The following is a 17,781-nucleotide window of genomic DNA, read 5'->3' on the forward strand; positions in this document are numbered from 1 at the left end:
GGGCCATACAGGAAGAACCTGACTCAAATGACAGGAGTATGTTCTGCCTCTTCCCTCCCTCTCTGCACCATCTTCATATGGAAGACATTTCCAGTTTTACTGTAACCATGCCTTGTCAGTATTTTTTTCCATTTTGTTTAGTACTTCTGTTGTTCTGTTTATTAAGTTCTTATTTAACCTAGTCATTTCCCTTAACTAAGCATTACTGTATTTTCTTCCCCATGCACAGTCTTCCTGAAATTGATCTTTATGTAGGGGTCAAGTTCGTGGTCTCTTTATTTTTTTATTTTTTATTTTTGTTGTTGTTGTTGTTTAGGTATTTGTGTAAGAACAGCAACTGGCTCAGTCTATTTTGTGAAAGACCGTCCTTCTTCACTGGGTCACTCGCAGGACACACTTCCTCTTCCTGGGAACTAATCTGCTCCTACAATGTCAATGTTTAGCCCAGAGACTGCTGTGGCAGTTCTGAGCCCATCTGTGTGTTATTATTACCATTCTGTGTTTACCTAGACTTCGGCACAGAGTGTGGAAGTTGTGTGCAGTGAATTTGAACTTCCATGAGTCTACAACTCCGCATTTCCTTTGTGTCCAGTCTTTCATTCTGCTCTTCCATCTGCAGCCATTCCCCACAGCCTGAAAAACAACCTCTCATTAGAGAGGATGTGAGAGCAGCGTCTGGTTCAGAGAATTTCCTCAGTTTGTGTTTTCCTGAAGCATCTCTGTCTAGTTTTGCTTCCTGAAGGATGCATTCACTGAGCACTCGGCTCTAGGTCGGCCTTTCTTCTGTTCCATTGTGTCTTGATGAGCAGTGATGCTGCTCATCACTCAGCCCCATTTCACTGCTGCATCTGGGAGGCAGTCTCGCCTGTTTAAAGATCATTTCCTGTGGTTTCCTACAGTTTATCACACACCCAAGTGTGAAGCTAGCCTTATTCAGACTTCTAAGCATTCAGAGAGTTCCTTCCCTTCCTGTTGTACTTTCTGTTCCAGAAAGTTCCCAGGCTATCTCATTAAACACAGTGTCCTCTCTCCCTCTGACCCTCTTCCCTTATGGGACTCCAGGTGGCTGGATATTGACTTCCTCACCATGTCTGGTCTCTTTCTCCCTTTCTCTTTTCTCTCATTTCCCCTCACATCACTTCATTCTGGATTTATGCCCTCAGCAATCCTTTTATCAATTCTGAAAAGTTTAACTGTCAATCTCACCTGCTAAATTCTGAGCTTTTCTTACTGTATTTTCATTTTTTATTTTTCTATGCTAAAAGTTTGATTCAATGAATTTATTAACACTGCCATGCTAATGTAAACTTATTTTTTCCATAAATGTGTAAACTTCTACAAAATATGCTGAATAACTGTAAGTAATAACTTGAAATGTATTTTATCATATAAATTTAGAAGCAGCTATATTGCTCACTTACAGTGAATTATTTTTGCATTTATTGGACATACATGACAAAAAATTGCAGAAAGTCTTTGATGAATTGCAGACCATGAAGTAAAAAGTATATGCTTATCTTCTAACAGGAGGGACAAGTAACAAGTAAATTCTCCCACAAATGTACCTAAAACATAAACAACATTTGATGTTTTGATATCACATGGGAAATGCAACCATTACCAGTAACTATAATAGTAACAATAAAAACAAGCTAATATTTGTCAAATGGCAATTCTAACCTTGGAGTGGTGGTACTAAGCACCAGACATGGACAATTCATTTAACTTAATACTTGTGATACTTAATGCATATGAAATGTCTACACAAAGACGTGACTATTCCCTCTTTTATCAGACACCGTAAAAAAACCCTCAGACAACTTTTTGTTGTTGTTCCGGATCCTCTTATCTGCTCTCTGTGTCACTCAGAGCTCAGCTATTTTCTGTCAAATGCAAGTTCCATGTCCATACTGTTTTTGTCTTCCAAATTAAATTTGGTACGTAACTGTAGAAAAGAATGAAAAAACATTTCAGTTGAGATTTGTATATTTTCTTCTTGAAGTTCATCATGCTATTTTTCAGTGTTTTGTTTTGTTGTTTCTCTGTTTTAGGCTTTTGGCTTATATTGAGTTATCTTCCCCCAGCCTTGGTTTTCTTCCTCCCCTTAATGTACCTCTTCTTTCTCTTCACCTCCATGTTTTCACCCTCAGTTTTCATTTCTTCCTCTGTTAAAAATCTTTTACTGTCAAGTAGCATCCATTTTCCCAATAAGGCATTTGGAAATTGAGTCTACTATTAAAATGATTACAACACATAGCACAAAACATGCCATTCTCAGTGAAAATGGAGAAATAAGCACAATGAATCACACACAAGTGGGCAGGACACCTCACAAGATGGATCCCAAAACTGGTAAACTGTGGCTTGGTCACCGATCTGCACTACACCCAGCTCCCAATCTGGTAGCAGCCGTGGAGTCAATGGAAATGGCAAGCGAGCAGAACCCCACGCCAAAACTGAGCAGCCTCTTCACCATCTGCCTGACCCGTGGCTTCAAAGGCTTAGGCCAAACCGCTTCACTGTCTTCTTCAGCATATCCAGTTGCTTGCTGCTTTGCCCTGGTAAGAAGTGTACAGGAAAAGTGCTGCATGTCTAATATTTTCAGTTCTTGAGTGTGGAGTAACAGCACAAGCAGCTTTGAAGGAATTGTCCCAAACAAGCTGAAGATGATGAGAACAGTCGCTAATTCAAGTGTCATTTTGAAAATCATAATTTTTCCTTCTTGGCACCAACTTCCAATAGTTATACTTGCAGTAAATTCATTTTCATGAGCAACCCAGGTATTTTCACCAATACCGTTAAATGAAGGTTGGGATGCATGTACTTTATCTAAAAGGCAGTAGATCACTAAATGACTGAGCCATCTCCCCATCCTCTTCAAAGTTCTTTATAAAATATCTTTTAGTCTGAGTTGATGTCATTTTTTTTCTAGTGTTTCCATTTGCTTCTGCTAGGTGTTTGTGGACACAAGTCCTCAACATCACAACCTTTTAACTGCTTAAACTGAGGCAGTCAAACCTTGAAGTGCAGTCAGAGCACTGCTCCCAGAAGCATCCATTCAGAGCCTTCGCTCACAGAGAAAACAGGGTTTTAATGATAGTTTTTGGCCACAGCACTTCTGGGCTCTCAAAAATACCACACAAGCACTGAGGCTTTCAGGCCCCAGCCACAGTTAGCAGATTCATTGCATGAGGCACTGAACACTATGGATGGACTTCCCTGACCCAGCTCTTTATCATCTGCATGGGCAGCCTCTGTTTTTAGTCAGCAATACAGTTCTGAGAAAATAGTCATCTCCAAGTTGGAAGACTACCTGACCATTTCTGTTCAAGATGAGGAGTATTCCAGATAACCCTGGTAAAGGAGAAAATAAAAATACCCTCAGTGTCAGAGAAGGAGGTGTGGTTGTATGGGGGGTGGGGAATGTCAAGGTCATGACAGGGGAACCCATAGAGACAGCTGACCTGAGCTCATGGGAGCTCACGGACTCTGCACCAACAGCTAGGGAGCCTACATGGGACTGACCTGGGCCCTCTGTGTGTGTAACAGTTGTATAGCTTGGTCTGTTTTGGGGGCTCCTAGCAATGAGATCAGGACTCATCCCTGGCACTTGAGCTGGCTCTTGGGAAACTATACCCCATCCTGGTTTGCCTCACAAAGCCTTGATGCAGGGGGAGGAGCTTGGTCCTGCCTCAACTCTTGATGTGCCATGCTTTGTTGATGCCCATGGGAGGCCTGCCCCTTTCTGAAAGAAGAGGAGGAGTGGATGGTGGGGGAGGGGAAAGGGCAGACGGGAGGGGATGGGAGGAGAGGAGGGAGGGGATTTGGATGTAAGATAAATGAAAAAAATTAACTATTATTTTTAATTTATTCAAAATAATAATAATAATCATAATAAAATACCCTCAGGATCAACATCACATTCCTGTTACTTCCCCCAGCCTCACAAGAGCAACCGGCAATCCCGGGAACTAAGAAATGGCCATGCTTCCCTTGAGGTTCTAGCTACTACCAAGAGTGTTGGAACTTGGACAACAGGAGGCAAGAGGGATCAACTGAGTTGTCTGCATCTTTGTGGGAAAACATTCAAAAGATTTGATTTTACATTTCAGTTTCTCCCTTTTTTTTTTTCTCTAGTCTTTAAACCCAGTTCACAACCTCTTGACAGTAGGCAGGCTCAAGCTGCTAAGCTGGAGAAGTGGGCATGTTCTCATGGAGCTCTTAGTTGACTGATGGCCTCTGGGAGCTGTGAGTGACTTAGGGGACTAGGCCTTCTTCAGCCACTGGCCACTAGGCTGTCACTAGAATGACAAACAGTGGTTGAGTATTAATTCAGCATGGTTTGGGGCCTTTGCTTCCCTGGGCTGCCAGACTGTCACTGGAGTCATAAACAGCTGCTGAATATTAATTCACCACGGCTGTTGCTTTACGGCTGTTCTGGTCTCCTCTGGGAATTAAACTTCTTGCTAAACACCAGTGACTCTCAACACACACTCATTTAAAGGTGAATTTAAAATGAAATTTGTAGTGAAATAAAAGACTATCCATTTTGATGCATGCTGATAAATATATACGTAATAGGTATGACAAATACAAACATGTATTACATTTATACATAGGCATCATAAGGAAGATGATTGCTTCTGATAGGGCATCTCATTAACTAGCCATAATGCACAACTCCAAATTCAGCATTGCTTCTCATTCTGTTGCCCATTCCGAAGCATTATGGGTCTCCTATTTCAGAGACTAACATGTCTAGACAAGAGCTCCTCAACTTGGGTGCTCTTGGCATTGTGGTCGTGACCCAGAGACCTGCCCTCTACTGCCAGATGCTTGGTGGTGTCCCCAGCCTCTTTCTACCATGTGACTAGCAACCTCATCCAATCAAATTGTGACAATTAGCCATCTTTCCAGACAGTGGCAGATGCAGGTGGCTGCTTACATTTTCTTTAGCTTCACATTGGCATGCTGTAAGATCCTTGTGGTGTCTTCAGCACAGCACTAGCAGGAACAGACAACAGAAGACAAAGCTGAAGAACAGTATTAACTAAGTTCTCACCCTGTAGAACATGACCACCACTATACTAACGTGTCTAAAAAATTATCTTGCTTACTCCTGCTCCTAAAATAATCATAGCCTAATTTTATCAAGAACTCACAATGTGCTGGCACTGCAGAGTCCTGGTACTTTACATAGACTAGCTCATTTAGCTGCAGCAACAATCCTCTGTGCACCATGCCTTCATCATTCTCACTTTATAAGATTGAAGATGAGTTCAGAAAATGAATTTCCCCAAAGCCATGCACTCACGGAGTGGCTAGGTATGAATTAAAACCTAAGATTCTTTACTTTAGCTTGCTGTGTCCTGAAGAGAAACCCTTCAACATGTGCTCTTGAGAAAGCACAGATGACTTGTTGCTCAGTCAAGTGCTCACTGCACAAGCCTGGGGACCTGACTTTGATCCCTGGAACCCAGATAAGAAGAAGCAGGGCACAGTGTCATGCCTCTGGAATTCCAGCACTGGGAGAAAAAGGTGAAGTACACTGGCCAGCCAGCCTGCTTTGTAAGTTCTAGGCCAGTGAGAGACTGTATTTCAGAAATAAAGTAGATGGCACCCAAGCAGTGACATCTGGGGGCATCTTGTCTCCACACGCACACATTTGTGTAATCAGACTTTCTTTGGACTGCCAGCTCCCAAATAATGACATGGAGATTTTTTATTGATTCTGAAAACTTGGCCTTAGCTTAGCCTTGTTCCCAACTAGCTCTTAAAACTTAAATTAACCCATTTATATTAATCTACATTCTGCCAAGTGAATGGTTACCTCTCTTCTGTACTATACATCAGACTTATTCCACATCTTGCTGGTGAATCTCCACCTCTTTGATTCTTCCCCCAAGTTCCTCTTTCTCCCCAGAAGTCCTGCCTAGCTATCAGCCATTCTTCCTATCCTGCTGGCACCAGCTCTGCCACGGCCACCAAATGTAATTTTTAACTAAGTCTCTATGTTCTATTTACCAATAAATACTCAGGAGTCAGATGTGGGGTGAGAACCTGCTATATCAAAGAGGCCAAGAAGATAGCAACTGACCTTCCTTGTTGGCCAGAGACCAAAAGAGAACCTCTCTCCAGCTATCCCTCACCAAAAGGCTGTGAAACTCCAAGTCCTTTCCTACTCCTTCCTGTGCATCTCTCTGTCTGTATTCCTGGCTCCTCTGTCCTCTCTATGGCCAATTCCGGTCAACTAGTTGCTGGCTCTGCCCCCTGATCGAAGGTCGATTTTATTAACAGAGTCTTAGGGCCTCACAGTGAGATTAAATTTCCTGTAATACATTTCCATACTCACAATACTGTAAATTGACAATGTTTAGTCATTTCACATCAAAACCGAATTCTGGAACATCTGAGCTCATCTCTGTGCAGGAGTCAAAGAAAGACGGTGTCTATAAGGAGATTGCACAGACCTTGATGCCTCTGAGTAGCAAGAAGGGAAATGGGGAAAAGGAAGCTCTTCCTTCCCAAAAACACATGGCAGCAACAGGGGTCAAGGTCAGATTATCTGACCCACTGTCATCAAATCAGCACACTGTGAGGCTCCATGGTATGGGTTGCTCTGGATATTGACCAATCCCAAGGCTCTAGATGTCTCTGTCTCAGCACATCTCTAGTGTCTTTAAAGTTTATTTCTGATTAGTGGTGGTTGATGCTGATTGCTTCCAGGATCTAGAATCACCCTAGAGACAAGCCTCTGGACATCCCTACGAGGGGCTGTCTAGAATACATTAGACTCTAGGCATGTCTATAAGGAATTTTCTAGATTAGGTACACTGAGGTGAGAAGACCTGCCTATTGTGGGCAGCTCCATCCCATGGGCTAAAGTCTTGGACTAAATAAAAAGGAGAAAGCAAGCTGAACACAAACATTCATCATTCTCTGCTTCCTGGCTATGGATGCAGTGTCATCAGCTGCCTCAAGCTGCCATTTTCCTGTCATAATAGACTGTGCCCTCAGACTGTGAGTCACAATAGACCCTTCCTTCCTTCTTTAGGATGCTTTTGTTCAGTGCTTTGCCATACCAACAGGAACAGTAATGAATACACTGCTCCATGCTGGCATAAATTGTTTAAATATTATATAAGTTCTAGGCAAGAATGACCAAAGTCAACCTCTCTGGAAAGAACCAAAACGGAGGAGGTAGTCATGCTCAGCAATGCCTGGATTGTTCTTGCTTTCTCAAATTGTCCTGCTTGCCAAACTCAAAGTGTGCTGAAACCACAGAGCAAACACACATAAACTTCATGTGGGAGCATCTGCTGCTTCAAATATGGTCAAGGGGAGAGCTCTAAAAAGAGGAAAGAAAAGGATGTCCCAGTTTATGCTCTCAACACCCCTGTCCCTCACAAGTGAGTGGAACTCAAAAGTTCAGAACAACACAAGGCTTCCTGACTTCAAAGCCAAGATCATTTACGTTCCCATGAGTGACTGTGTTTGTTTAACCTAGGACATGTGAACTACGGTATCCTCAGAGCTAATGAGCTTTTTAGAGCAAGAGTCTGATGTGCCTCTGTGATGGTACCATCTTCTCAGAAAGGTTTTTAGGCACACTCCTCTCCCATCTCACCAGCCCATCCTTGTTGTGTTCTTTCTAACGTCTGTTCTGCATCGTTCACATTTTTGATACCTGTATATTTATTACTACCTGGCATATTGGCACCATATTTATTGGACTCAGTGAGTATATGGATTTCATTAAACACCTAACTTCTTCTTGAAATATGATAGCTCCTTTCTTATAAAAGAGCAAATAAAACCCAAGACTTTCTTGAAGTCCCAAGGAAATGATGGTGCCTCCCTCATCAATGCAAGAACACAGAGGCTGCCGGTGAGGTTATTCAGCCAGATCCTGCTTCTGCTGCTAGCCCCATCTTTCATCTCTAGGATGACTGCCTGTCACTCCACTTCACATGTGTTTAGTGAAGCATGTCTAGAAACCCAACAGGTAGCTTTTTAAAAAAAATTTCCTGTCTATCATGAGAATAAAAATAACTCTGTTGACATAGAAGATGCTGGAAGTGATGCAAAGGGAAGGTAAATTCAGTTGTGTTCCGAAGAATTGGAGAGAAGATGTGACTACTGTGTCTTCATTGGCCACATAAAGGAAGCAGCATCCTGAAGATGCTGAAGACCAAGTTTCCACAACAAGGAAAGGAAGGGTCACACTAAGGATGATCCCTGTGATTTTCATTACTATTGGGAAGTTTCTGCCCTTCAGGAATCAAAGTGACTATGGAAAAGTTTTATTGGCAAAACTTTTAAGAAGAGACTATTTAAGGTTGGTGAGATGGCTCAGTAGTTAAAAACACTGAGTGCCCTTCTAGAGGTCCTGAGTTCAATTCTCAGCACCATAAAGCAGCTTGAATTCCAATGCCCCCTTCTGGTGTGTAGATGTACATGCAGACAAAAGCACCCACACCCATTAATAAATAAATCTTAAGGAAAAAAGGAGGGAGAAGCTACTGGTAAACCAACTCTTAATGATTTAACCCGTAGATCAGTTCATTTCTCATACCTCATCAGTGTTCAGCCCTAAATGGGATATCTTTATCACAGCCCATCCTCCCAAGTCTCAGGGATCATTGTGGAAGGGGAAGTGGAATGATTGTAAGAGCCAGAGGTGGTAGATGACTCCAAGGAAACTCTTTCCTGGATACATCAAGACAGTTGCACATAGGAATTTACAGCAGTTGTGACTACGTGCATAAGGCCTGTTCAAGCCCAAACCAGACAAGATCCCAACATAGAGTCAGGCAGTAGATCACAAAGTTCCCATCCCCAGCTGAAGAGCTACTGGCCATGGATAGCTGGCAAGACAGGAAGAGTTAGCTTTCTTTAAGGGTGTGGCTCTAGTAGGTTGACCATCCAAGAGAATATACCCAGCACTAACTGGACTTAATTGTTATTAAATGAGGGCATTGTTGAAAACTCCAGGCACTTCGGATGCAAAGGCCCCTGAGCCAGAACTCACCTGAAAGCTTCCTCCCTGAGGATTAACTTCCCTGGTACCAGAAAGCACCACATAAGCTTCCAAAGGAGAGAAGAAATCAACAGTCCAACCCAACTATAAACCACAACAACAACCAGCATGGCGTGACAACTCTAAGAGGGCAGTAGTGGCACACATACCTTGATGATAACCAAAAGTTCGCTAAATGGACTTAAGATCCACACAACAAGAACAAAACCATTCCTAGCACTGGAAACTTAGCCAACTACCCAGGGCTAGTAACGGCATGGAGCATAATCCATAACTACATTATAAATATTTGTCCTTAAACCCACAGATAAGTGTACTCCTCATCCCTCATCATGGAAACTTCCCTTTACAACAGGTGATGACCATTACAGAAAAACCATAATCAAACAAAATGCAGAGTTGTGGATGCCAGTCCCAATGGAGACATCTATAAAACAGTTCCTGCATCTAAGGCTCAGAAGAGGGGGCAGGAATATTGTAAGAGTCAGCATATCAGGGAGTCTTCTTTGAGATTGTGTCTCCTAGGAATATCAAAATCTACAGCCATAAGTCTCACCAACACAACTGTCCAAAGATGGGCTGACTGAGGACACCAAGGTACATGCTGGCGTGGATGGTGTTGACCATGGGGCCTCAACCTTGAACGAAGAACTACAGGCAATTAAGGAACACTGAGAGGAGAGAAACAGTCTTCCCCAGGTTAAGAGCACACCCATTGGTTGTCCAATGCCAAGTGATCAGCTCTGAAAACATACACACTAGTGACGTCCCACAGATCCAGCAGGTTTATTTAGGAATACATATGTATGTCCATATACATATATGCATGAAGCAATACTTAATGAAAAAAGAGACCATAAATTTGAAGGAGAGCAAGGAGGACTTGGTGAGAAATGCTGTAATTATATTATAATCTCAAAAAATAAAAAAAAAGTGATTAAAAAGATGAGGACTCCCAGTTAGATGGGTATTGTATGGGGATGGGTCTGAGAGGAGCTGGAGGATGGGAGTGATATGATAAAAATGTAATGCATAAAAGTCTCAAAATTTAAATGAAATGAAAAAAATAAGGGACTGTCAAGGATGTGGAAACAGCTCAGTCAGGAAAGCACTTACCATCAAGGCATGAGGACTTAAATTCAGATTCCCCAAGATACATAAAAGTGGTACATCTGTATTACCAGTGCTTGGGAAGTAGAGACAGGAGAATCTCTGTGAGTTCCAGGTTCAATGAAAGACCCTGTCTCAAAACAATGTGGAAAATGATTCCGAAAGATGTACAACATCAAACTTTGGCCTCCAGATACAAGGATACACATATGTGGACATGAACCAACACATACACAAAACATGCTCATACACGCACACACACCACACAAAGGAGACTTCTCAGTTCTCTGCTGATCTGCAATCTCAAAATTTCATACATCCTCATGGTAACAGTATTTACATACTTTGATCACTACCTAAATATATTGTTTATAAAATAACTGATTTCTTTCTGTTATATATCATTCATAGCTTAAAAGTTATATCTTCCCAGTCCCATACCCACTAAATAAAAGAATTACCTAAAACTGATGGTATCTTTATCTTTTTGATCACGTTATAATTTCCAAATTAAGTATAGATTATATGATAGTCAAATATTATTTATTGAACTGCATTCTGTGTATTGTAGACCGCTCACATAAAATTACCCCACAAATATATGATGAATGTGTGTGATAATTAAATTATCGCTCCTTGTTATACCCACTTCTGTAACATACACCTGGCTATAGCACAATCACTAAATCTTTGTTTAGAATCCATACTCAATTCCCATGACTAAAACTGGAGCAAACACCTACATCCTAAGGTAGAATTTGGCTCAGTGCATATTTCCAAAGGCAATAAGACAAGCTGACCCTGTAGAACCCCATGGCTGGTAATCCAGCCCTCTTTAGAGCTTTTGTAACTTAGTATGTGACACTTGATTAAAGACTTTAGAAGAGCATGTGGGAAAATGTGATATTCTAGTAGGAATATGTGCTAATAAAAATTTATGGGGGCCTTATGCATATTCATCATCTAATTCTGAAAGATAGCTGCCGGGAAGTCTCGATTAACCTCATTACAGAGATGAAATTGGTTCTGAGGGTCACGTGCTTCTAGTAACTGGATCCCATAAACTCAAGTCAGGAACTTATTATATGACCTCATTCATTCATTATCACAAGGGATCTGTCAATAATAAAAAGAAATGAACAACTGACATATGGTAGAGTTTTCGTGGACAGAAACAGAAAGTGGCAGATAACCAGGTAATGAGGACTCAGAGCACCCCAGACTCTCACCACTAGCATTTACGTGTTGCCCTGATGCATGCCACTGGCACAGAGTGCCTGAGTGTGAGCGTGTATGGAGTGTAGCCAGACCACTGCACACCTCTCAGGCCCTGTCTGCTTTAAACTTTAATAAGGAACTCCTGTATTACAACCTTGCCAGATGGCCTCAGAGGTACTTTATATCTTGTTTTGTTTGGAAGAATCTAACCTAGTGACAGAATTATTACCAATTGCCTGACAGGTGTTTCTTTAAAAAAAAAAATGCAATTTGAATTCACCATAGCAGAAGAAAATAGAGGAAAAACTCCATTTTTAATAGAATGCCATTTTTATTGAGATCATTTTAGTAATTTAGCTCTGCTAGCCACTGAAAGTGCTTCTGTAAAGTGAGCACAAAAACATACCAAGACCCAACGCCTTTATAACCCAGATTGGCTCTGCCTGAATTCGTCTACTGATGGCTTATTTGTGTTTGCTTTGTTTTGTTGTTGTTAAAATTATTTGCTTCAAGAAACATTTCTAAAAATATTAAAGACATGGTCTGTATGTACAGCTTTAACATGGACAAAAGAGTCACATGAGAGCCTGAAAGTTGTCATCCAGCTGGCCTAAAATTTAGCACACAAAGCCCAGACCCATTGTCACACCGAATTATAACTTTCTCTGAAGATGCTTTCAGCCTTCTTCCCCACCCCAGCGCCAGGCTGAGTCCAACACTCTGCTGGGTCCACACATGTGAGTGGATGGGCATTGACTCATAGCTGGTCACATTTTAAAGTGTATCGACACACTCACTGCTAAAGAGCATCATGTTAAGTACAATGAGAGGTGTGCCCAACCTTTTAACACTGTGACATGGTGTTGGCATCTACAAAGTCCATGCATGAGACACAGGCAATCAAGCTAAAAAAAAAAAAAAAAAAAAAAAAAAATCATGTGTACTTGCATGTATGTGCACACCTCAGTGTTTTGAGTCAGTGTATAATGTGTTGGGCTGCATTCATAGCTAAACGTGGCCCCATGTCAAACACTGCCAGCATGCTCATCTTCTAGTCTTAACTTATCAGAGAAACTTTTGCTACTGGAGTCTAATAACCCCACAGTTACAGCTACACAAGGTTCTGCCAATAAGTCAGAGGGAAATTATTTCAGGAAGCCCCACTAGCTGAAACTTAATTCATTTCTTTTATATTTTCCCCCTGTGAGGTTTACAGATATAATTCTCTCCATGATTCCAGGATGCTGCTCCAAATCTCATATCAATGCACACACATAATACCCACAAGCCTCTTATGAACATGTAGAAAGAGAAAGAGGGAGAGAAAACAAGAGATCTAGGTGAGATGAGCCGATCAAAACCAAGCTCAGGTCCTCAGGTCAAAGAGTGCCATCTGCTCTCCATTCCTGTGGCTGACAGGAAAGGGCGCCTCGGCATGCTGAGACTCTCCCTTTCCTCACAGAAGTCTGTGCCGCCTCTCTGAATTTTCCAAGATCCACCAAAGGTGTAGCTGGCTTTTGTTTGCTTGCTTTGTTTTGTTTTACTTTGTTTTGTTTGATAACAGTAACAAGATGCCCAAGGTAATTTGGTTGAAGAACATGCACTTAAATCTGTATTCATAAATTACTCTTTTCTACTGACGTGTGTGTTAATTATTTTCCCTTTGTTGTGACAAAATGCCCTACAGAAGCCACTTAAGGAGGACAGGGTTACAGCCTGGGTTGTCTGGATCACAGTTTGAAGAGACAGACACCTTCTGTGGAGGACAGAAGGAAAAAGGGGGCTTGTCACATTGTATCCACAGTCAGGAAGCACAAAGAGTTGGATAGTTGTATTCAGCTTAAATTCTTTTTTTTATTCAGTCTGGCACCCCAGCCAAGGGTCAGGTGCCACCTACATTCCATGTGGTTACTATCTCCTGAGTTAGACCTTTCTGGAAACACTATCATAGACATACCCAAGGGTGTGTTTCCATGGTGATTCTAAGTCCAATCAAGTTGACAAGATTAACCATCACAATGTGTTATAGTAACATCTTATATTATGTAGGCAGACAGAGCTCAGGAAGGTTTGCACTCTGAGCTCCTGGACAAGTGTGTTTGAGAAGAGATAATTAAGACCCACCACTTTTAGCTACAGCAAAAAGTACTACTTACTTTTTCTACATACGTGAAGAGATTGTTACAGCAAACCAATACACTCATAATTAGATATTAATCAACAGCTAAGTAATTTATAGGTGGGTTACTAAGGAAAACTTTGTCTAGGAACTCTAACCACTACATTAATCAGTGTGCGACCTCTCTGGTCTTGGGAGGCATTAGTTTGAATATATCAATGTGAACTGCCATGTTTGCCTCACAGATAGTTAGGTTGGCTGCTGCCGTCTTGGTGCTCCCCTTGGTGACAGTCCATCTTGCTCTTCACAGTGCTCCTATATTCCTAAGTGTGGAAACAACTTTGAAGAGTCCATGTCCCTGGTGAGTGTCGTCATGGAAAACTTCAGGAGACACCAACACTTCCCCTGCTATTCTGACCCGGAAGGAAACCAGAAGAGTGTCATCCTGACCAAACTCTACAGCTCCAATGTGCTGTTCCATTCTCTCTTCTGGCCCACTTGTATGATGGCTGGGGGCGTGGCGATCGTTGCCATGGTGAAACTCACTCAGTACCTCTCCCTGCTCTGTGAGAGGATCCAACGGATCAATAGATAAAAGAAAAAAATCATGGATAAGATATTTTTCTTTAATGCTCAAATACTGTTTTCTTTCATTCTTCACCAAAGAACCTTAAGTTTTTAATGTGCAGTCTGTTATGGGTTCCTTACTGTATTATTCTAAGTAGAGCAATAATGCAAATGCTGTCCTATATGCAAACATGATGTCCTTATTATTCAGGAAAATTAACTGTTCTTTGTCAGTTGGATGTTTCATTATCTTGTTTTGATGCTGGAACTAGTCCAATCCTCTTTCCACCAGGACAGGGCTCAGCTGCTCATTGCTAAGTCTTGTGGGGAAATGGAGGCACTGTCCACATGACAAGGTCTGCACTCTGAGTTTCCCGACCTCTTGAAGACCAGATTTTTCTTCATTTGTTGTTTACTAAAGCTACAGCCCAAAACATGTTTTTCTTTTCTTATTCTGTATTGAACCCTGTAGCAAGTGAAGGGGTGGTTTCCTGACTAAAGGGTGTTAAGCTTTTCGTTTGTCTGTTTTCTATTTTTACATAGCGCTATAATGAAGAGAGGAGGCCAGCTACTTTTCTTTCATTCCTTTTTATTCAAAACTTCAGATTTTTAAAATGATCTCCAGGTCTATAATGTCTTCCAAACGCAGCCCCTTTCCATCTATGACCCTGCTACTGTGCGGGAAACAAAGCTGGTGAGTTCATTCCCAGTGAACTGCCTGAGTGTTGGTAGGTATTCCATCGCAATGTGGGACAGTCTATGCTGCAAGGACACTTACATGACATCCTAACTCCATTTCCACTGGACGGTTAGAGGCAAACATTAATATGCTAAAGACTGATGAATTTGTTGCAATGGGTGAGTCTGTTACAGCAAATTACCATGTTGGACTATCACTCTGTGAGAATTTATGTTTCACTGAATGAATGTGTAGTCTCTCCTGAAAAATGTTGCCTGTTGGAGTTTTAAAGCTATGTATGCAGACTCTTTGTCTCCTCTACATATTTTATTTTTCTATTCATGATTCCCTTTTGGTTGTTATATTTTATATGCTGAACAGACCTTTTTCCTAACACACATTTGAATCTAATAACAGGTTAAAAGGAAGCCTTTCTTCACATTGATGTTTACTCATTCTATTTGCCAGGGGGATGAGGGGTTGGTTTTAAATGAAGACATTCCATATTTTATTTAATATCAATATCTAAAGGAGAAGACAAACATCTCTCTTTCTCATCTATATTTAAGTACCCTTTTGTAACATAGTATTGATGTTTTTTAGGTAATTGCAAAATTTTACAAATCATTTGTGGAATGAAGGGTGAAACCAGTGAGGAAGATGAATGTTGTGATTCATAGTCTGACTTTTCATAAGCAAATAAATGCCTAGGGTGTAAGCAGGACCTCAAATGTGTAAGGAAATTTTTTAAAACTACTCCATCACAAGATTTGAATACTTTTTACATTCAGCACACACATACCTGTGGCAGTCCAAATGATTCTGATCTACTATACTTGAAGACATTTTAAGAGACTGTTAAGAAAATCTCTTTTTCTGACACTTAAACAATACATGTAATGTTGTAAACATTTGGAAAACACCAACAGAAAATTACTTATTTCTATTCTTTCTTTAAAATGTATTTGTCAAGATGGGAGAGGAATCTTAGGGACTATGGGGCTGAAGTGTGCAATCTTAACTGTTCCCTAGGCTTCCCTTCAAGTGATCCAAGAATGAAACAGCCGTGATGACATTATGACATGTATCATTTTTATCTTCTTTAGATTGTTTTCACTAAAAGTTCCCAACTGAGGCCTGGGCTGTATTTCAAAAGTGAAGTGCTTACATCACATGCATGATACTCTAGGGTCAATCCCCAATACTGAAGAAAGGAGGAAAACATCCCAACTGTTGGTTAGCTAAGAATGTAGAAAACTTTAAAAGGGGGGGCATACAAAGATGTTAACTAGGACCTTCTTGCATATCAGTCTAGCAACAACACCTTTAAACTACCTTAGATGAGAACACAACTGGACCTTCGCTATCAAAGAGGAAGACCCAGAACTAATAACATGTTAGGTGTCTTGCATGTGTTAACTAATTTGCTCTTCACAACGTCTCTATTGAGGACTGTCATTAATTACCTCAGCCTACAAATGTTAAATCACCTCCCTCAAAATTATCATCATCGTGGAAAGCAAAGAAAAGTCCCAGCTGGTAGTTTTCCAGTTATGGAAGTCACTACTCTGGCTTTGACATCTTTTCAATTGACCCCAAGGAATTCTGAGGTCTAGAAGGGCTCATAGAAATGACAAAGAAAGAGAACTGAATGGGAAGGCTTTGATCAAAAGATGGTGAGGAGGTGGCTGCTAAGAAAGTCATTTATCTTCTTGGCTGTATTTAGATGTCAGACTATCATATCAATATAGGAGTCCTTTGTAACATTAGCATTCTAAGGGCCAGTGAGTTGGCTCAGCAGGGAAAATCATTTGCCAGCCAGCCTGAAGACCTGGGTTCAATACCTGGGACCCACATTCTGGAAGGGAAGAAATCTATTTCACAAGTTGTTCTCTGACCTATACACATGAACATCATAACACACACATTTGTGTACACACAAAATAAAAACATAATAAGACTAGAATTCTATGCTATGTGTGTGTAAAGAAGACCAACACTGACTGACCTTCAGGGAACATTCTGATGCTCAAATAGAATCTATACATATTAATCTATGGTTTAAGAGAAGAACAGCCTCCCTCTGATACTCCCAATAAGGCACTTGTCTCTTTAGGACCTAGAGCCTTATTCACACTGGCAACAGCAGACCGTGGTCTCCACATTACTTAAAGAGAATGATTTCCCCAAATGCTACAAATGTCTATGTGTCCAAATCACCTTCATTATCCAATTGGCACATCCCATCTAAAACTTTATTGATTTCAGATTGCCTGAATTGCAATTGTATTAAAACCCAGGAATGATAAATGTATCAATGACTGCTTGCAAATAGCTATAATAAAAAGATATGGTTCCATGGGAAGCTACCAGCAAAGCACCCGCTGATGCAAATGTGTGGGCATCGTAAATACCTCTATGCTGGCTGGGTGACAGCCAGAGTTTCAGCACACTATCCTTCCCGTTATTGCAAACAGACAAAGAATACTTACACATGACATTTATAAAACAAACATTGTTTCCACAATGTTGTGCTATAAACAGCTCACTGCATTCCTGGGGGTAAACCATGTTGAGTGTAATTGTTATGTTGACGTTAACAGAGAAAAAAGTGAGATGAGCAATTGACTGAAGTGAGTTTAGACAATAACTTTAACTCCAAGTATAGTTACAATGCTCCATCCCCGACACAAACACTGAACTAAACAATGTTCAAGAAGGTCGAGTAACTCTCACTGTCCTCCTAAGAAAGAAGGCATGATTAAAAGTCGAATGCCGTTCCTTTTCTTAAACTCTTGGGGTTTTTTAGATTTATTTATTTTTATTTTATGCATATGGATGTTTATCCTGTATGTGTATCTATGCACCTTATGTGTACCTGGTACCCTCGGAGGTAAGAGGAAGGAGTCAGATCTCCTGAGACTGGATTACAGATGGTTATGAGCTATCATGTGGGTGCTGGGAATTGAACCTTGGTCCTCTGGAAGAGCAGACAGTGCTGTTAATTGCTGATCCTTCTCTCCAGCCCCAATTTCTTTCTCATCTCAT

General features: G+C 41.0%; 1 protein-coding gene across 1 annotated transcript in view; it reads left to right on the plus strand.

Annotated features, from left to right (window-relative positions):
- Positions 1–15,669, plus strand: part of Kcnmb2 (potassium calcium-activated channel subfamily M regulatory beta subunit 2) — a 276,331-nt gene extending 260,662 nt beyond the window's left edge. The window contains exon 5 of the mRNA XM_036190455.1: positions 13,798–15,669. Within this exon, the coding sequence (XP_036046348.1) occupies positions 13,798–14,082 (285 nt within the window). The 3' untranslated portion in view covers positions 14,083–15,669. The remainder of the gene's footprint in view (positions 1–13,797) is intronic.
- Positions 15,670–17,781: the final 2,112 nt, after the last annotated feature.

The sequence above is a fragment of the Onychomys torridus genome, chromosome 6 (genome assembly GCF_903995425.1).
Source record: "Onychomys torridus chromosome 6, mOncTor1.1, whole genome shotgun sequence".
Taxonomy (NCBI): Eukaryota; Metazoa; Chordata; class Mammalia; order Rodentia; family Cricetidae; genus Onychomys; species Onychomys torridus.